The sequence below is a fragment of the Homarus americanus genome, unplaced genomic scaffold, assembly GCF_018991925.1.
Source record: "Homarus americanus isolate GMGI-L3 unplaced genomic scaffold, GMGI_Hamer_2.0 scaffold36188, whole genome shotgun sequence".
Classification (NCBI taxonomy): domain Eukaryota; kingdom Metazoa; phylum Arthropoda; class Malacostraca; order Decapoda; family Nephropidae; genus Homarus; species Homarus americanus.
In genome coordinates this window covers 321,441-344,110 of record NW_024718183.1, presented here as the reverse complement: position 1 = coordinate 344,110, position 22,670 = coordinate 321,441, and the positions used below count along the sequence as shown (strand labels likewise).

The window sequence follows — 22,670 nt, the reverse complement described above, 5'->3', positions numbered from 1 at the left end:
ATTATATTCTGACCGGGTAATTTGTATGAATTTTATGAGCTAAAACAAATATCTTCAGCTAATAAAAAAAAATATTCTTCACGACACTATCTGTCAATCAAAGTACCCCACCTTGCCTCCCCCCCTCTTCCAACCGTGCGGTCAGTCCCAACCCTCCCCCCACCCCCCACCAATCTTCCCTTCAAGAGAAGAGTGGGTGAAAAAAATAAATTTTAACATTTTGTATTAAATAATACCTCAGATTAAAGTTAGGATAATATAATTGACATTGCTGGATTCCTTGTAAGACCAGGAATATTTTGAATATAAATGTCATATATTTTGCACAAAAGATAACATATTTACTCAGAAAACATTTTATCTAAAATTTGTATGTCTAATGCAAAATATATGATGTTTATATTCAAAATGATCATCAAATTATAAGAATTCCAGCAATGTAAATTATATTCTGACCGGGTAATTTGTATGAATTTTATGAGCTAAAAAAAATATCTTCAGTTAATAAAAAAAAAAAATATTCTTCACAGGGTAACAGATGGTCGGTCGGTCCCTCCCTCCCCCCACCCCCCACCAACCGTCCCAAGGAGATGTGTGGGAAAACCAGAATATTTTAATTTTTGTAATAAATAATACCTCAAACTAAAGTTAGGATAATATAATTGACATTGCTGGATTCCTTGTAAGACCAGGAATATTTTGAATATAAATGTCATATATTTTGCACAAAAGATAACATATTTACTCAGAGAAAAAATTTTATCTAAAATTTGTATGTCTAATGCAAAATATATGATGTTTATATTCAAAATGATCACCAAATTATAAGAATTCCAGCAATGTAAATTATATTCTGGCCGGGTAATTTGTATGAATTTTATGAGCTAAAACAGGCAGTCAGGCAGGGTGGCAAATCTAAAACTAGCGTCTGGAGCCGCACACTCACCGCGTATATGTGGAAAAAATCCGTGTTGAGTGAAAGTTCAGCTCTGGCGAGGCACCGCGTATATGAAAAAACGCGTTAAGTGAAACCGTGTTAGGCGGGGTAATACTGTATATATATATATATATATATATATATACAGTTGGTCCTCATATTACGCGGTCCCGCATTCCGCGTTTCACCGTTAACGCGGTGCCTTGCCAGAACCTAACATTCTTACATTCCGCGGTCGCGAACGCCATTACGCGGAGAGTGTCCGGCGCGACGCTGTTTTTAGATTTTCCCCTCGCGCCACCCGCCCGCCCGCCTACCCGCCTACCTGCCTCCCTCCTCCCTCCGCTTGGGCAAGCGGCGCGGTAAGGTTGCGCAGTGTGTCTTTGTTGCGTTATCACTGACGTCATATGACGTATCAGACCTGTGATTGGCCAGGCATCCCTACCCTCCTCTGCTGCTAGCTGTAATTGGCTTTAAGTATTATGACGTGTCCACCCAGGGGGAGGGAGGGAGGGAGGAAAGACGACGCTTGACCTAGCCGCGGCAGTTTCATCCCTCAAGGCCACTCCGTGTAAACGCGCATCCATTGTTCCGTAAAATGGCTTCCGCCGGACCACCACCCCCAGAGAAAAACCTTTCCTTACCTGGACCCAGCGGCACTAAACCAAAGAAGACACGACGTTCCTTAAGCTACGAGGTGAAGTATACCATCATCCAAGAGTTGGAGAAAGGAACAAGGCAGGTTGATTTGGCGCGCCAGCATGGCGTGAACGAATCTACGATCCGGACTATAAAGAAGGATTCAGCCAAGATAAAGGAGCACATGAAGATCACAAAGTCTACAGGTGCTTCTATGATCAAGTATTTTCACAACCAGGTGCTTCTCAAGACAGAAAAATTACTTGTGAGGTACTTGGTGCGTCAGGCGCGACGGAACATGGCGGTCGACACGCGCTCTGTTAAGGACTACGCACGTGAACTGTACATGGCAGTGGCACGAAAGATGGGAATTACAGAGCCCAAACCCTTTAATGCTTCCTCTGGGTGGTTACAGAGGTTTAAGATCCGGAACAAGATCACCAATATAAACATTGGTGGTGAAGAAGCGAGTGCTGATCGTGCTGCGGCTCGGGAATTTCCTCCGTTTTTACGTGAGATTATGGAGGAAGGACAGTACAGTGACGACCAGGTGTTTAACATGGACGAATCTGGTCTTTTCTGGAGAAAACTACCTTCCAAGTCCTACATTGTGAAGAATGCCAGCAGGATTCGGGGCCGGAAAATGCAGAAGGAACGCATCACCGTCCTGTTTACCACCAATGCCTCCGGTACCTGTAAGCTCAAGTTATCGGTGATCCACACAGCCCGCAAGCCGCACGCCTACAAGAGCATGGACATGACCAAGCTAAATGTCCACTGGCTGACAGCACGTAAGGCATGGATGTTCTCTACACTGTCCCTCTCCTGGTTTGATGACTGTTTTGTTCCCGATGTAAAGAAATTCTGTGAGCAACAGAATGTCCCATTTAATATTTTGTTGCTGCTGGACAACGCACCAGGACACTCGCCCCTACTGTTAGATCGTCACCCCAATGTAAAAGTGGTCTTCCTTCCTCCCAACACTACGTCTTTAATCCAGCCCATGGCCCAGGAGTTGATTTGCAATGTGAAAGCTGCATTCTCAACAAAAAAATTCCAGCTCCTGAACGACTACACCAACACCAGGGAAGAGTTGCGTGACCTGAGTGACACCACCACCGATAGCAAGAGCGACGAAGATGAGGAACAACGGTTAGAACAGCAAAAAATACTCTTCAAACAATTCTGGAGAGTATTTAACATCAAGAAAGCTGTGGACATCTTGGTGGAGTCATGGGATCAGCTGTCTATTGCTACAATTCGTCACGCATGGAGACATGTGTTGCATGGAATACCAGGTGAGAGGAGGAGTCAATCTGTGACTGGTGAGGTTCAGACTGTTGCAGTAGCAGTGGACCTTGCCAGAGAAGCTGCGCAGACTGTTACAGTTCCAGGCTTCTCCGAGACTACCGACGACGACATCCTGGAGGTGATCAGAAATCCTGAAGTGACTGCCGACGAGATGTTGGAAGAAGAACACGCCAGTGAAGAGGAGGAAGAAGGTGCGGCAGTCTCCGAAGAACACAATTTAAGTCATAGTGATATTAAGGGTGCCATGGAGTGTGCAGAGAAGATGAAGTCCTTCCTTTCCCGCGACAATGACGATGACCGCTATGAAGTCTTCCATAACCGGCTGGTGCAGGCTATGGAGCCGTACATCAAGGTGTATCACGACAACATCAACGCCAGCCGTCAGCAAAGCATAACAGATTTCTTCACCCGCAACCCACCACAGCCAGCCCAAGCCAGTGATAGTGACAGTGAAGTTGACTTTGAGGGATTTGTCAGGGAAGCCCTGACAACTGTAAGTGACAGTGATGATGATTCACCTAGTAATGGTGATTCACCTGAGGGCCAGTAATCTGCCCTCTGCCTCGGAACCAGCCTCCATCCCCGTATGCCGACCCATCTCTTCTACTACCGTAAGTGTTCCACCTAACTTTTAGTTTCTCTAAGGTAACCTTCATTTTTCCTATGTTAACCTTTATCTTTCCTAACCTAGCCTCTTCTATATTACCGTATATACCCGTGTATAGCACGAGTTCTTAAGACCAAATTTTTGGGCAAAAAGTTGGGGGTCGACCTCTATACGGGTAATAGTTTCGTTAGGTTGAAAAATATTTACCAGTAACTACCAGTAGACAATGGAAACAACGCACCAACGCACCGCCCGCTGTGAGTGTCGGTACAGTTGCCAGGGCACATCTCTTGCGTCATCATAGCAAGCCCAAAGTAGCCAAATGCATGGTATGGTATGCACAGGAGTATGTAAAACATAAAGTATTAATTTTTAAAAGTTTATTTATAGATACATAAATTTTTGTTAATTAAATTTGAAACATCAATATGATGTGAGTCAGGTCATCTACACACAGTTGCCAGTTTCAAAATTTTCCTTTTAAAATTTTAAGTTACCGAGTATTTCTTTTCCCAAATCGTTTTACAATACTGTAGGTAAAACAGTATACTATTGTGCAAACCCCACAGAAAAAAAATTAACAAATGGAGACACCAAAAATGTAAAAAAAAAAAATGCTGTCTGACTTGCAACACTGTTGGTAGGGTCAGGTGGTTCTAACGGTACCTGCCAGGACCCGGTAATCAAATTTATAACAATATCTAACCTCAATTACTGTAGTTTATCTGATGTAGGCAATATGAAGTAAAAAATACCAGTTAAAGTGAGAAATTGGAAGAGAATAAACAAGAAAGGTGTTGGGCTATTTTTGGTAGGGCTGAGGGAGAGAGTACCAGCTGTTTGGTCTTTTTTGGCGGGAGAGTCACGCAAATATCCGTATTAGTATTTGTTTGGTGTCTTCTGTATTTTTAAAAATGAATACTTGTAAATTAAAAGTACCGTAACATTGTATTATATAAAAACTTGTCATATTTCTGGAAAATAAGAATACACCGGTAAACACAATTTCAACGTACGCTAAAATTAAAAGCTGCTTAAGAAGGGCCGATGCAAACACAAAGCCTCAGCGACCAGGGCTCTGCCGTATCAGCTAGACGGTACACGTGTTTTTCGAATCGTTTTCAGTTAAAAAACTTTTACATCACAAGTGAATTAGCATAGAATATTATTGTAATATAACAGTTGTTAAATGAAAACCATTCAAAAGGCGATTACGGTAACATCTTTTGAACGAAAGAAAGCGAGTCATTGTTTTTGTCACGATTTTATCCCACTTTCCACTATAATACGTACGTCATTTCAGCAAAAATATTACATTTCCATATTCTCAGAAATAAATAGTAGTTTTGCCGAAACGTGATGTATTTCAATGTAAATTAGGATAAACTACATGCAGAAAACAAAAGACTTTACCTAACCTTCCGATGTTCAAGAGATGTTACTCGTATTTTTAATAGTTTTCGGTTAAAATACTGTTATATTAGTGATATTCTATTCATACTGTGGTTGATATAATACCTTCACGGAAATGTAATATTTTTTGCTGAAATGACATACGTATTACAGTGGAAAGTGGGATAAAATTATGATGAAAACAATGACTTTCGCTTTGTTTCGTTCAAAAGATGTTACCGTAATCACTTTTCGAATGGTTTAGTTAAAAAACTGTTGTATTGTATTACAATAATATCCTAATTGACTTGAATAAATATTACGATACCATATTTCTGAATATTTTCATTAAAATCCATCAAAATCATTTTCCTTGTCATCGTCTGCAGCACCAAACAGCTTCTCCCAGTCCTCTCCTTGAACAGGGCTAGAGGGTACGTGTTTTTCGAATCGTTTTCAGTTAAAAAACTATTACATCACACGTATATTTTACCTAAACTGCGCCTGAATGAATATATTCTCGGAAATAAATAGTAGTTTTGCTGAAACGTGATGTATTTCAATGTAAAACAGGATAAAATACATGTCGAAAACAAAAGACTTTACCTAAGCTTCCGATGTTCTTGAGATATTCGTTTTTTTAATAGTTTTCGGTTAAAATTCTGTTATATTACAATGATATTCTATTCATACTGTGCTTGATATAATACATTCACGGCAATGTAATATTTTTTGCTGAAATTACGTACTTATTACAGTGGAAAGTGGGATAAAATCGTGACGAAAACAATGACTTTGGCTTTCTTTCCTTCAAAAGATGTTACCGTAATCACTTTTCGAATGGTTTAGTTAAAAAACTGTTGTATTACAATAATATTCCCTCCTAATTGACTTGAATGGAAATATACAATATTTTTGTTGAAACTACCTGCGTTTCAGTGTAAAGTGTCGTAATAATAAATGGTAAACAAGTTTATAGGACGTAGTGTTTCTCTGAAGGTTTTGTTGTTCCTTTACCCTCAAAAACTTGGGTCGACTTATAAACGAGGAATATCATAAATTAACGATTTCTTGGTCATAAAATCGGGGTCGACCATATACGAAGGGGGGTTATAGACGAGTATATACGGTAGGCCTACTTGTTTTTTCATACCATCATAAAGTTAAGATAAAATTTTTACTGCAACATAGTTATGTGTCGTCAAAAAGTGGAGTTTGGGGATCGGCCTGGACTCCATTTCAATTAATCCCATATGTTATGTTGTTCACTTTACGCGTTCCTCACTTTCCGCGGGACCCTCCGGGTTACATTAACCGCGTAATATGAAGACCAACTGTATATATATATATATATATATATATATATATATATATATATATATATATATATATATATATATATATATATATATATATATATATATATATATATATATATATATATATATATATATATATATATATATATATATATATATATATATATATATATATACAGTACTTCTTTATCGACGGATTTTTTAATGACGGTTTCGATTATCGACGGATTATTTAGCCGGATTTTTATTTTGGCACAAAACTTCTCCCAGTCCTCTCTTGAACAGGGCTAGAGGGTACGTGTTTTTCGAATCGTTTTCAGTTAAAAAAACTATTACATCACACGTATATTTTACCTAAACTGCGCCTGAATGAATATATTCTCGGAAATAAATAGTAGTTTTGCTGAAACGTGATGTATTTCAATGTAAAATAGGATAAAATACATGACGAAAACAAAAGACTTTACCTAAGCTTCCGATGTTCTTGAGATGTTACTCGTTTTTTTAATAGTTTTCGGTTAAAATTCTGTTATATTACAATGATATTCTATTCATACTGTGCTTGATATAATACATTCACGGAAATGTAATATTTTTGCTGAAATGACGTACGTATTAAAGTGGAAAGTGGGATAAAATCGTGACGAAAACAATGACTCGCTTTCTTTCGTTCAAAAGATGTTACCGTAATCACTTTTCGAATGGTTTAGTTAAAAAACTGTTGTATTGTATTACAATAATATCCTAATTGACTTGAATAAATATTACGATACCATATTTCTGAATATTTTCATTAAAATCCATCAAAATCATTTTCCTTGTCATCGTCTGCAGCACCAAACAGCTTCTCCCAGTCCTCTCCTTGAACAGGGCTAGAGGGTACACGTGTTTTTCGAATCGTTTTCAGTTAAAAAATTATTACATCACACGTATATTTTACCTAAACTGCGCCTGAATGAATATATTCTCGGAAATAAATAGTAGTTTTGCTGAAACGTGATGTATTTCAATGTAAAATAGGATAAAATACATGTCGAAAACAAAAGACTTTACCTATGCTTCCGATGTTCTTGAGATGTTATTCGTTTTTTTAATAGTTTTCGGTTAAAATTCTGTTATATTACAATGATATTCTATTCATACTGTGCTTGATATAATACATTCACGGAAATGTAATATTTTTGTTGAAATGACGTACGTATTAAAGTGGAAAGTGGGATCAAATCGTGACGAAAACAATGACTCACTTTCTTTCGTTCAAAAGATGTTACCGTAATCACTTTTCGAATGGTTTAGTTAAAAAACTGTTGTATTACAATAATATTCCCTCCTAATTGACTTGAATAAATACTTGAATGGAAATATACAATATTTTTGTTGAAACTACCCGCGTTTCAGTGTAAAGTGTTGTAATAATAAATGGTAAACAATTTGCCTTGGGCATCCGGATTTTTGGACTTTTACTGTACTGTACACTGTTTTGTTTACTGTAAGGACCGATGTTCACTTCAATAAATGAAATCGTAAGTTTGCTAGTATTTTTGTCCACTTATTATATTATTATTTATACACTATTATTTAAGGTTATGTGTAAAGGAAACGCATTAATGCTTAAAGGTACATTTATTCAACATATGCTAATAATAGTTAGAAAAATTACGTAACCATCACGGTATCGACGGTTTCTTTATCGAGGCCGTTTACAGAACGTAACCCCCGTCGATAAAGAGGGAGTACTGTATATATATATATATATATATATATATATATATATATATATATATATATATATATATATATATATATATATACAGTAGTACCCCGCTTAACGCGGTCAATTGAACCCACAGGGTACCGTGTTAAGTGAAAACCGCGTTAAGTGAACAACAGAACATATGGGATTAATTCCAATAGAGACTGGTCGGACCCTCAAACTCTACTTTTTCCGACACAATACCTACTGTATGTTCTAGTAAAAATAACATTTAAATTTTATGATGGTACATGCACACAATTAATACTTAAGATAAATAGAAAAATACAGTCGCCAAGTTAATGTCCATTCAAATAATGGGGTCAACTCCCTCCCCCTCTTCTCACACTACACTCGCTGGCTCTTCCCTCTCCGAGAAATTTTTGGGGGAAAACCACTATATTTTAATAAATAATACCTCAAACTAAAGTTAGGATAATATAATTGACATTGCTGGATTCCTTGTAAGACCAGGAATATTTTGAATATAAATGTCATATACTTTGCACAAAAGATAACATATTTATTCAGAGTAAACATTGTATCTAAAATTTGTATGTCTAATGCAAAATCTATGATGTTTATATTCAAAATGATCATCAAATTGTAAGAATTCCAGCTATGTAAATTATATTCTGGCCGGGTAATTTGTATGAATTTTATGAGCTAAAACAAATATCTCCAGTTAATAAAAAAAAAAATATTCTTCACGACACTATCTGTCAATCAAAGTACCCCACCTTGCCTCCCCCCCTCTTCCAACCGCGCCAGGTGGTCGGTCAGTCCCAACCCTCCCCCCCACCTCCCACCAATCTTCCCTTCAAAAGATGTTGGGTGAAAAAACAAAATTTTAACATTTAGTATTAAATAATACCTCAGATTAAAGTTAGGATAATATAATTGACATTGCTGGATTCCTTGTAAGACCAAGAATATTTTGAATATAAATGTCATATATTTTGCACAAAAGATAACATATTTACTCAGAGTAAACATTATATCTAAAATTTGTATGTCTAATGCAAAATCTATGATGTTTATATTCAAAATGATCATCAAATGAATTCATTCTGGCCATATTGTAAGAATTCCAGCAATGTAAATTATATTCTGGCCGGGTAATTGTATGAATTTTATGAGCTAAATAAAAAAAATAAAAATATTATACTTCACCGCGTATATGAGTAGATGAACCGCGTTAAGTGAAAGTTCGGTTCTGGCGAGGCACCGCGTATATGAGAAATCGCGTTAAGTGAAACCGCGTTAAGCGGGGTACAACTGTGTGTATGTATGTATATATATATATATATATATATATATATATATATATATATATATATATATATATATATATATATATATATATATATATATATATATATATATATATATATATATACATACATATACATATACACACCTAGACCCCGACTTACGACGGGGTTAGGGACCCAAATCCAGGTCGTAAGTCCGACATAGATAAAAAAAAAAATTAATAGAAAATCTACAATGAAATACAGTACAGTAAAAGTAATGAATAATGATGAATGGATACAGTACAGTGAAAGTAATAAATAATAAGGAATGGATACAGTGTGACTGAGCACTTAACCTTTAATGTAGTCAGCTGAATGCACATGGGGCCCCCATAATTTTCTAATTATACATGGAGACTACATTAACTGGAAACGTTTCGGTATAGAAAATGCGTGTGTCATTTTTTTTAATCTATATCTGAGGCGGTCGTAAGTCCCGACGGTCGTAAGTCGGGTAGTCGTAAGTGTGTGTGTATATATATATATATATATATATATATATATATATATATATATATATATATATATATATATATATATATATATATATATATATATATATATATATATATAAATACAGTGGTCCCTCGGTTAACGAGATTTCGGTTAACAAGTTACCTTCCATAAGATTTTTAACTTCAGTTAACGAGCAATCCCTCGATTAACGAGTTTCTTGAGCTGACCTGAACATGTTTTCGCTTGCATTTGGTGGTCAACCAGCTGTAGTATTAGTCCGCCAATACAGTAATCGGTTCTAGGGCTTAAATTCCTTACTATTTTAGTAAACATCAAGAAGTTTATACTATTCAATAATTTTAAAAGTTTAATATTAAATTTTTTAGTCATTTTAACAATTATTGAACATAATTGAAGGTAAGGAAACTAGTTTTATGCATACCATCCAACCTGTGAACACACCATATAGGCGTCAGTCTTTGTGTCTTTTCAGTGGAGGTAACATCTTGCTTGAGACTCTCTTCAACTAAATGCTTTTTTTCTGTGTTTGCAAGCAAATTATTGGTCATTTTGAAATTTATTTTACATATTGACAATATAAAATGCAGTGCAGTGTTGATTTAAAGAATGTAATCTTGAATTACACCGAGAACTAAAATTTTATGGGTGAAATGGCGCCATGGGGTGACTCCTCTTCCACCCCAATGCCTTCTCTTCTCCCTTCTCCTCCACCCCCATTCTAATTCCCATCATCATAATCATCATCCAGGAGCCTTCTACATACACACCTCAAAGTAAGTGTACTTTTCTACCTTTTTTGTTGAATTTAGGCAATTTTCGGTGAGGTGGAACCAATTACCCAAAAACCCATCGAAACAATGGTTTCGGTTAACGAGTTTTTCGGTTAATGAGCAACCTTCTAGAACGGATTGTGCTCGTTAACCGAGGGACCACTGTACTTTTCTGTGAGCTGGAACCAATTACCCAATATCGCACTGAAATAATGGATTCGGTTAACAAACAACTCTGTGGAACGAATTGTGTTCGTTAACCGTGGGACCACTGTATACTGTATCTACCTGAAAATACAAGTTGAAAATGAACAGCTTGGCCCAGTAGCCTGGTTACAAAGATGAGTCTAACCTGGCTACAATACAGATAGCGATGTTAACAGATGTAAATGTTAGAACAAAGTTACAGTATCTGTAAATCTTCATATGTATCAGGTATTTGTAGATTGAAAAATAAATGTTGCAGGTATGGAATTAATAGATTGTAATGCTTGTAAGAGTTCAGTCATGGTTACTGCATAGCAACCTTTGAAGAGTTTGGTGTCTGCCGTATGGACGTTAATTATCTCGGGTTATCATCATTAGTACAGTACCGAGTAGTTATACATCTATCTTTTATATTTACAATAAGTATTTTTTAATTAATTAAAAATAATAGTAGTGTGTTTAAGTAAGCAATAACATTTTTAATTCTGGAGTTGGGTTAGGTAGAATTTAGCCTACTGGAGACAGCAACTGGGGGGGATTCATTAGCTTGCAGGAGACCACAACTTCACATATCGGACACAGGCCGATTTTTTTAGCCATTTTCAGACAAAAAAGTGCATCTTTTATGCCGTAAAATACAGTAGCTTTTTATCCCTGTATAATCATAAATACAGTATTGTAAGTAATGAAGAGTATATGCTGTAAATATTCACTGAGAAACAGTAAATAACAGACTGACAATACAACAGTAAGTATAACAGGTAATATAATATAGAAATTAATAATTGAAAACCAAGTACCTGTACACGTAAAATATGGTTCCTCTGATAAGGGGTTTAGGGTCATATGGCCCCTAAGAGTAAAGAGGTTAAGTGAGATGCTTTGGACCTATTCAAAAACACTGATTAAATGTCTGAATACTTACCGAGGCTGAGAAATACCAATGCGATCCAACATACGAGAGAATTTAAATCTGTTTTCTGCTCCATCTATGGATTCTGGGGAGGTACCAAGAATGTGAGCTCCTTGACGGTGTAAGTCCAGAGCAATATTGTTGGGAAGTTGTCCACCCATACTCAGGATCACTCCTTGGGGATTTTCAAGGTTGTATATATCCATAACAACCTGACAAACAGAATTACATATTATGAGAGCTTTAAAAAGGTAATTATTATACTTAAAATGTCTTTAAATTTGTATAAAAAACACAAAAGGTACCCGAGCACCAATTACATTGCATTCCTAAAAGTTTAGTCTTAACACATGCAAACAATTATATTTAATTATTGATAATTTTAATCTGAATTAATAGAACTATAAATTATCATCATACCTCAAATGAAATCTCATCAAAATACAGTCGATCACACATATCATAGTCAGTCGATACAGTTTCTGGATTGTAATTCACCATGATGGTCCTGTGGCCTAGTTTGCGAAGAGTTCGAATGCACTGAACAGCACACCAGTCAAACTCAACAGATGATCCAATTCTGTATACACCTGATCCTAGTATATAAAAATTTATTATTAAGTTAGATCCTTAACAATTTAGGTTCTAAGAAAAATAATGTATTGTATACAATTATTAATTCAAAACCTGCACCACTAAATTTAATAAAATAGTATTTCATTAACCCTTAAGCCCTGGGTAATGTTCCAGAAAGTGCGCCTTTTCCCACAACTGTTTAAATGCCCAGAGCTGGTTATCAGGTTCCCATGTGAATATTTGCCTGTCACGCCACACCTCAGCCACAGGGAAGCTTCCTGAATGTAATTACCTACTTTTGTTTTTCATTTTCATTGTTTGTCCATCTTATCAGGTTGTATCAAAGAAATATTGCTAATAGTAGTGTAGTTGTACTGTAGCGTAGTATTACTGGAAAATAATGCTATGATTATGTTATAAATGTATTTATTTGTGGAATTATTATTATTTTATGCAGTACTTACTCTACCAAACACAAAGACAGCCAGACAGCTGGCGACTGACTGCTGTGTGTCGCCAAGCACTTTTTATGAAAAATAATTAAAAAAAATAATTCTAAATGATCAGTAAATATATGCATTATTGGCCATCTCGAACACAAAGAAAAGCTAAAAATAGCCCTCTTATCACCCTCCCTCTCTCCCTTCGCACAAACACCACCACCACCACCTCTCTTACGTGCGGTCAGGTGGAAGCTTCTTGGTAAATAACTTCCTTTGTTTATTTTCATTGTTTGCCCATTTTATCATGCTGAATCAAAGTAACATAACCAAAATTGTGTAGTTTTATTTTAGTTTAAAATTACTAGATGATAATGCTATGACTGTTATAAATGCATTTACTTGTGGAATTATTATTCCGATAATTATTTGTATGACCTTCTTGCTCTCCCAAACATAAAGCCTGACGACAGACTGCACGTTTGTGTGTCGCTGAGCACTTTTTATTTAAAATAATGCAAATACAGTCATTTCTGCTACTACGCGTGTTTTGTCAACGCGAATTGGCTATAACGCAATTGATGAATAGAAGAACGATATTTGTAAAACGCGAACGCGTGTTGGCTGAAACGCGATTCCACTCTAACGTTTTAAATGTACTGTCGCTTGGCAGGGGTTATTGCAAGAAGAAAAATACCGATTTTAAAATTTTCCTCATTTTAGATAATGCGCCAAGCCTCCCTCCCACCATTGCTGAGCTTTCTGACAATATCAAAGTGCTCTTTCTACCTCCAAATACAACATCTCTCCTTCAACCAATGGACCAAGGAGTAATAGCAGCCTTCAAAGCCTATTATTTGAGGCATACATTTAGAAACTTGTTGCAGCTACTGAGGAAGGAGATGATAAGGCCAGAGTTCTTCCGTTTTGGAAAATTTCAACATCAAGCATGCAATTGACTTCATTGTGGAGGCGGCCTGGGGTGATGTAAGTAAGGACTGCTTGAGTGGAGTTTGGCGGAAGCTTCTCCCAGATTTCATTCATGACTGGCAACAGCCAGTCTCCCCTCTCTCCCCCCTCCACCACCCACACATTTAGACATGGTGTCACCTCTTGTTGATACCAGAGTCTACAAAATCAGTTATAATTCAGTTAAAAACACCATTCTTCACTTGAATAATGCTCAATTGTTTATCTAAGAGTTTGGTTAAATTTTAGTTTTTTTAAATCTACATGATACGGGCATGTGAGGTGCATACACTCGGTTACAAGAGAGGAAGGACAAGTGACCCTTGTGGGGGAGTGAGGAAAAACTGACCACATCAACCCTCCCTTCCCCCACCACACCCTGCCTCCACCACCTATCTATACCCTCCATAATTGTTTAAGTAAATAAGAACAAGAATAAGAGATAAGGGAGAAAGCGTGTAAATAAATATAAAGAAAAATAGAGAGAAAGAAATACTGTATAGTAATTAAAGAATTAATAAAAATGGAGATAAAAATGAAACATTATATCTGTGGAAAAGGAGTAAATTTCTCCTCATTCTCTCATGTTACTGACCTGACCTGATGCAATATCAGGTCATCCATTGTACAGTATATAAACTCTTCTCTTATTTGTGGTGAAAATGGGTTAACGGATTAGTAGTCTCATATTGCTGACCTGATGCATTGCCAGGTTACCCATCATTGGGGTGGGGAATTAGGGAGTCATGACCTGAAGATGTCTCAAATAAAGATGAAAGTCATATACACTGTAACTTCGTTAATTCGGATCCCAGCTTCTTTTTTCTTTTTTTTATGAATGAACAATTTGAATTGGGAATGAATCTGAAATAACCATGCAGTTCCTAAGAGTTGATTACTTTTATAGGAATATATTATGAAATTAAGATAAAAGCATTATAGGAATAAAATATTAATAATATCAAGATACAAAACTACGTTTGTGTGCATACGGGAGGGGTGGTGGAGGAAGGAGGGCGGGAGAGCAACTCGCTACCTCCCGCCCCGCAGCCCGCGATCCCTTTATAATAAGAGCATACAATTTCATCATAATTCCCATGTTAGTTAGGTTCAATTGGTGCTGGGTTAATGAAACATTTCAAAAATTATTAATTTTCCCTAAAAAATCCAACACTCAACCCCAGATGAGATAGTGCAGTCTCATGTTTATGCCAGATTTTCAGTATTTCGAGTGACCCATAGCCCCCTTTTTGTTGAATAACCTAAATAAGCAAGAGATCACTAAATTACTGCCTTACCGCTACCTGCAATACTCATGGGTTTCCACATAAGCTCTCACTATTGTCACATTTCAACCAATCACATAAGCGATAACTGCACGCGAAACCCGCATTAAATGAGACCCCATTGTATTGTATATGAAGGGTACAGGTACTGTATTGATAAACACAGATTATAACAGTAATGTATCTTTACTAATTAATGAATAACAAATAAATAATGTACTGTACAATATTGTATCATGAATGGCAGTCTTGGTATAATGAGTGAGAGAGGTAGTGAGATGCAGAGGGTGGGAGGGAGGGAGGTTCTGAATTACTGCTGGGTAGACAGAGGCAAATAGCATAAAGAAACATGCCCATAGTTTCACCGTGCCCTGGGATCAAACCCGGATCCACTCTCTTGTGAGGTGAGCATGCTGATGACACCACAGTTTGCCACACACACAATCATATATCAACATTTATACAACAAAATATATCAACATATATATAGATCACTTCAACATTATATATCAACATGCAATTATCATTATTATATCCCAACATGCAATAATCATCACCACCACCAATATCCTCAACATTTTCCATGCCTGTGTACAACAACATGGTTATACCAATTTAGTATAAGTTACACATCTTCATGAAACAACAACTAGGCCCCAACATGCTTTATACACCACCATAGTTCACCTGAAATAAACTCAGTACAGAACATCTTTACATACCTAAGACCATTGTAGCACCAGCAGGAAAATTTAGGTCATGATTCTTGCCACAGTAAGTGAGGTAAAGGTAATTGGTTGCTGCTGGCCATTCAGCAGACACTGTATCTACTTGCTTTACAACAGGAAGTATACCTGAGGGAAAAACATGACACATATTAATCATATCAAATGTGGCTATTATTGTCAGTTGCTGCCCATAACTCTGAGGTTGTTTTCCACTTTTGTTTTAAATTCTAATAAAAATTTATAACAGCCAAAAGCCATAAAAACAAGGGCAACAGGGGCATTAATAAACAATAAAATCCCTTCACATAATGCAAAGTATCAGTAAGATCTAAGAAATCGAGAATAATCAGCGAAGTATAACCAAAAGGCCAAATAAAGGAGTGGAGTCATCACATGCACCTGTGATTCACTTGTGGCTATTATGAATACTTTTGTGATTCACTTGTGGTTCATTATGAATAGTTTTGTGATTCACTTGTGGTTCATTATGAATAGTTTTGTGATTCACTTGAAGATCATTATGAATACTTTTGTAATTCACTTGAAGGTCATTATGAATAATTTCGTGATTCACTTGAGTCATTATGAACATCTGTGACTCACTTGAGGGTCATTATGAACATCTGTGATTCACTTGAGGGTCATTGTGAACATCTGTGATTCACTTGAGGGTCATTGTGAACATCTGTGATTCACTTGAGGGTCATTGTGAACATCTGTGATTCACTTGGGATCATTATGAACATCTGTGATTCACTTGGGATCATTATGAACATCTGTGATTCACTTGGGATCATTATGAACACCTGTGATTCACTTGGTGTTATGAGTATGTATACAGTCCTGGCCAAAAGTCTTGTGCAAGGCAGTTTTGGCTAACCTGGTTATGTGGCAATGTCTCACACACAAGGCGAGTGCCAGAGACCCCGATTATGTGAACAATCCATTATATGGTGTCTCTATGTTCATATCCTCTATGAACTACAAAATTTACCGAAGATTATTGGTAAAATGGTAAGGTGTATTTTATACTGTATTACTTTTAATATACAGTAATATTATCAATGATAGCAGCCACTGTGAATCAGTAGCTAAATCACAATGCCTCGATCACTCATATCTACCACACTATACTCTTGAGTGTTAATGTAATACTTGTATCCATGTAAAACAACCGTGCTGCCATCCCTAAAGATAGGGCATGAAATGTTTGCGGTGAATTCTTATCATTACATGTCATATTACTTTCACTTCACAATCATGGCTTGATCACTCCTCTTCTCTTGCATATAAGGAGAGAGATAGAGCATATCAAGTTATGAAACTATCTCCTTCTCCTGTTACTTACTCCTTTCATTACTTCTAGGAATCATTGTAAGGTTGTTCTTTGGAGGGCCAAGAAAGACCGCTGTCCTGACTAAATCTTCTGCTCTTAAATCCTTCTGGTCCTTAACCCAAAACATCTGTAACAACTTCTGCACTCCCTCCTCTCTTCCGACCTGATATCTTTAAGGTTGGATGTGAGCAAGGCACATGGCCCTGACAAAATACCCCCTCGTGTTCTGAGGGAGTGTGCTGAAATTCTAGCCCCCGTGCTTGCTCGCCTCTTTCGCCTTTGCCTGAAAACCCAAAAATTTCCTTCTTCTTGGAAGCATGCCTTGGTTCAGCCCATCCCAAAGAAGGGTGACCATTCTAATTCCTCTAACTATCGCCCCATTGCCCTAACTTCATCCCTCTCTAAGATTTTTGAAACTATCTTGAACTCTCATTTTCTCTGTCACCTTGAACGCCTTTCTCTTTTGTCGGATCACCAGTATGACTTTCGGCAGGTGAGATCTACTGGTGATCTGCTCTCCTATTGCACCCATCTTTGGTCATCCTCTCTTAGGGATTATGGGGAATCTTTTGTCGTGGCCCTCGACATCTCCAAAGCATTGACAGAGTATGACAAAGCCTTCGCTTTCTAAACTTCCCTCTTATGGTTTCTCTCCCCAAATTTGTTCTCTAATTTCTAGCTTCCTTGAAAATCGATCCATGGCAGATGTTGTTGAGGGATCGATCTTTCACTCTTTCTCTACCAATAGTGGTGTCCCACAGGGCTCTGTTATTTCACCTACACTCTTCCTTCTTTTTATAAATGATTTACTTCACACTACAACTAATTCTATCCATTTTTATGCTGATGATTCTACCGTATATCTCGGCCTATAAGGCGTCGGGGTGCATAAGACGGCCTCCCCCAAATTTCCATTTAAAAAGTAGCTTTTGAGCTCTATTCGCTGTATAAGACCAGTACCCCAAATGTGACACTTACCCACTGACTCATTAGTCCTTTACCAACCATCCTTGGTTTTTTAAAATAAGGCCAATTCACTTCAAGTAATGTCATCAAATGTTAACCGCTGGTGTAGTGTAAACACTAGTGACGTCACTGAAGCGTCTGCTATTTACCGGTAACTGGAACTAATGTCTGTGTTGAGTAAAATTTTTCCATTTACTTGAAATATATATATATACAGTTGTACCCCACTTAACGCGGTCAATAAAACCCACAGGGTACCGTGTTAAGTGAAAACCGCGTTAAGTGAACAACAGAACATATGGGATTAATTCCAATAGAAACTGGCCCATCCCCAAACTCCACTTTTTCCGACACAATACCTATGTTCTAGTAAAAATAACATCTTAATTTTACGATGGTACATGCACACAATTAATACTTAAGAGAAATAGAGAAATACAGTCGCCAAGTTAATGTCCATTCAAATAATGGACTCGACTCCCTCCCCCTCTTCTCACACTACACTCGCTGGCTCTTCCCTCTGAGAAATTTTGGGGGGAAAACCAGGTATAGTAATAAATAATTCCTCAAACTAAATTTAGGATAATATAATTGACATTGCTGGATTCCTTGTAAGACCAGGAATATTTTGAATACAAATGTCATATATTTTTCACAAAAGATAACATATTTACTCAGAATAAACTTTACATCTAAAATTTGTATGTCTAATGCAAAATCTATGATGTTTATATTCAAAATGATCACCAAATTGTAAGAATTCCAGCAATGTAAATTATATTCTGGCCGGATAATTTGTCTGAATTTTATGAGCTAAAACAAATATCTTCAGTTAATAAAAAAAAATATATATTCTTCACGACACTATCTGTCAATCAAAGTACCCCACCTTCCCCCCCTCCTCTTCCAACCCCGCGGTCAGTCCCAACCCTCCCCCCAACCCCCCACCAATCCTCCCTTCAAGAGTTTTTAACATTTAGTATTAAATAATACCTCAGATTAAAGTTAGGATAATATAATTGACATTGCTGGATTCCTTGTAAGACCAGGAATATTTTGAATATAAATGTCATATATTTTGCACAAAAGATAACATAGTTAATTTGAGAAAAATTTTTTATCTAAAATTTGTATGTCTAATGCAAAAATATGATGTTTATATTCAAAATGATCATCAAATTATAAGAATTCCAGCAATGTAAATTATATTCAGACCGGGTAATTTGTATGAATTTTATGAGCTAAAACAAATATCTTCAGTTAATAAAAAAAAAAATAATTCTTCACGGGGTAACAGATGGTCGGTCGGTCCCTCCCTCCCCCCCACCCCCCACCAACCGTCCCAAGGAGATGTGTGGGATAACCACTAAATTTTAATAAATAATACCTCAAACTAAAGTTAGGATAATATAATTGACATTGCTGGATTCCTTGTAAGACCAGGAATATTTTGAATATAAATGTCATATATTTTGCACAAAAGATAACATAGTTACTCTGAGAAAAATTTTTATCTAAAATTTGTATGTCTAATGCAAAATATATGATGTTTATATTCAAAATGATCACCAAATTATAAGAATTCCAGCAATGTAAATTATATTCTGGCCGGGTAATTTGTATGAATTTTATGAGCTAAAACAGGCAGTCAGGCAGGGTGGCGGGTGAGGCAAATCTAAAAATAGCGTCTCGAGCCGGACACTCACGCGTATATGTGGAAAAAATCCGTGTTAAGTGAAAGTTCAGCTCTGGCGAGGCACCGCGTATATGATAAAACGCGTTAAGTGAAACCGCGTTAGGCGGGGTAATACTGTATACATATATACATATACATATACATGCATATACATATATATACATATACATATACAGTGGTCCCTCGGTTAACGAACGCCTCGGTTAACGAAATTTCGGTTAACGAACTGCCTCCCTTAAGATTCTTAAATTCGGTTAACGAATTTCTTACGAACCGACCTCAACATGTTTTCGCTTGCATTTGGCAGTCCACCAGCTGTAGTATTAATCCACCAATACAGTAATCGGTTGTAGGGCTTAAATTCCTTACTATTTTAGTAAATATCAAGAAGTTTATACTATTCAATAATTATAAAAGTTTAATATTCAATTTTTTAGTCATTTTAACAATTTTTGAACATAATTGAAGGTAAAGTGACTAGTTTAATGCACGGCATCCAGCCTCTTAACACAGCAAACAGGCGTTAGTTTCTCTCTCTGTTTTCACTGGAGGTAACATCTTGCTTGAGACTCTTTCCAACTAAATGCTTTTTTCTGTTTCCAAGCAAATTATTGGTCAATTTGAAATTTATTTTACATATTGACAATATATAGCGCAGTGCAGTGTTATTTTAAAGAAAATATTCTTTATTTACAACAAGTTTAACTTTGAAAAACACGTGTTGACATTGTTTGAATCCAGCATGGGGCCTAAGAGATCAAGAAAAGCTACTTCAATCCAAACCAAGCAGGAAATCATAAAAAAACATGAACAAGGCATTAAATCAAATGTGGTCAGCAAAGAATATGGCATGTCGGCATCAACTGTGTCGACAATTCTTGCACAGAAAGACAAATTTAAAGAAGTGAAAGTGAGAGACAAATCTACAAGAGTGTTTAAAAGTAGATCCCTAATCGCAGAAACTGAGAGGTTACTTATCATCTGGATAAGGGAAAAACAGATGAAAGGTGATTCAGTTTCTACTGAATTCATTTGTGAAAGAGCCAGGGAGATTTACGAACTTTTAAAGGCAGATCAACCTGGTTCTTCAGGCACAGAATTTGAAGATTTTCGGGCCAGCAAAGGCTTGTTCGAAAAATTTAAGAAAAGAAGTGACATTTTTAGTGTTGTTAGGCATGGTGAAGCTGCTAGTGCTGATAAAGAAGGGGCAGCAAAGTTTTTAGTTGCATTTAAAAAACTGATGGAAGAAAATTATCTTCCACAGCAAGTGTTCAATGTGGACGAGACTGATCTGTTCTGGAAAAAGATGCCCAAAAGAACATTCATCACCTAAGATGAAGCCTCTTTACCTGGGCATAAACCCATGAAAGACCGTCTCACTCTATTGCTTGGTGCCAATGCTTCAAGGGATTTCCGACTGAAGCCTATGCTTGTCTACCACTCTGAAAACCCCAGGGTGTTCAAGCAACAGAAAGTGGTAAGAACAAAGCTTGGAGTTTATTGGAAGTCCAACCGTAAGGCATGGGTGACAAGACTGTTGTTGATGTGTTTTGCCCTTCTGTCAAGAGCTACCTAACAACCAAAAACTCCCTTTAAAGGTTCTTCTCCTCATGGATAATGCTCCTGGTCATGACCCTGACCTTGCCAGCAATTTGGAGTATCAATTTGACTTTGTGAAAGTGTTGTTTTTGCCTCCAAACACTACATCAATCATACAGCCAATGGACCAGAATGTGATCAGCAACTTCAAGAAGTTGTACATGAAGAAAATGTTTAGGAGGTGTCATCAGGCAACTTCCAATGATCCTGAACTAACACTGAAACAGTTCTGGAAGACACAATTCAACGTCCTGGAGGCTGTAAAATTGATTGTGTCATCATGGCAAGAAGTCTCCACTAGATCCCTCAATTCTTCATGGAAAGCACTGTGGCCATCAGTAGTCCATGATTTTGAGGGATTTGAGGAAGAAACAGAGTTGGGCAAGGAGATTGTGTCCATTGGTCAGTCATTGGGCCTTGAAGTGGAGGAGGAGGATGTGGAAGAGCTTGTGATGTCTCATGAGGAGGAACTTACTCCTGATGACTTGAAGCAACTGGATGAGATGTTACAGGTAGAGGCTGACAGTGGTGAGGAGGAAATTGAAAGTGATGACCATATGTCAGCTAAACAGTTGAAAGATGTGATTTACTACTGGGAGAAGTTCAGGGAACTGGCTTCAAAGCACCCAGATGTGGAAAAAACTGAACTAACTTTGTGTAATGTTGAGGACTCAGTGGTCTCCTTCTTTAAACATAAGTTAATGGTGAGGACAGATGCCCCACAGACCACAACTGACACTTTCTTCAGTAAAAGGCAGAGGGAACAAGATGCTATCCCTCAGCCTTCCACTTCAAGAAGGAGAGAGGATGTTCATGGTGGAGAATCTGTCAGTCCAGAGGTTACTGACATTTTCATGGAAGGTGACTCACCTTCCAAGAAGCAGTAAATGCTTCTCCTCCACCTCCACTTCCTTCTCTTCTCCCTTCTCCTCCTCCACCTCCCACTTCAAATGCACATCATCATCATCATCCAAAAGCCTTCTACATACACACCTCAAAGTAAGTGAACTTTTCTACCATTTTTGTTGAATTTGGGCAATTTTCGGTGAGCTGGAACCAATTACCCAAAAATCCATTGAAACAATGGTTTCGGTTAACGAATTTTTCGGTTAACGAACAACCTGCTGGAACGGATTGTGTTCGTTAACCGAGGGACCACTGTATATACCTATACATATACAGTGATCCCTCGGTTAACGAACGCCTCGGTTAACGAAATTTCGGTTAACGAACTGCCTTCCATAAGAATCTTCAATTCGGTTAACGAACAAAAATTCGGTTAACAAATTTCTTACGAACTGACCTCAACATGTTTTCGCTTGCAATGACCGGGCAACCAGCTTTAATATCAGTCCGCCAATACATTAATCGGTTCTAGGGCTTAAATTCCTTACTATTTCAGTAAATATCAAGAAGTTTATACTATTCAATAA

General features: G+C 37.1%; 1 protein-coding gene across 1 annotated transcript in view; it reads right to left on the bottom strand.

Annotated features, from left to right (window-relative positions):
• Window positions 1-22,670, bottom strand: part of LOC121859232 (CAD protein-like) — a gene marked incomplete at its 5' end in the record, with an annotated part of 317,185 nt that overhangs the window by 29,814 nt on the left and 264,701 nt on the right. Inside the window, 3 exon segments of the mRNA XM_042355968.1 lie at window positions 11,654-11,853; window positions 12,062-12,237; window positions 15,635-15,766. Of these exon segments, the coding sequence (XP_042211902.1) occupies window positions 11,654-11,853; window positions 12,062-12,237; window positions 15,635-15,766 (508 nt within the window).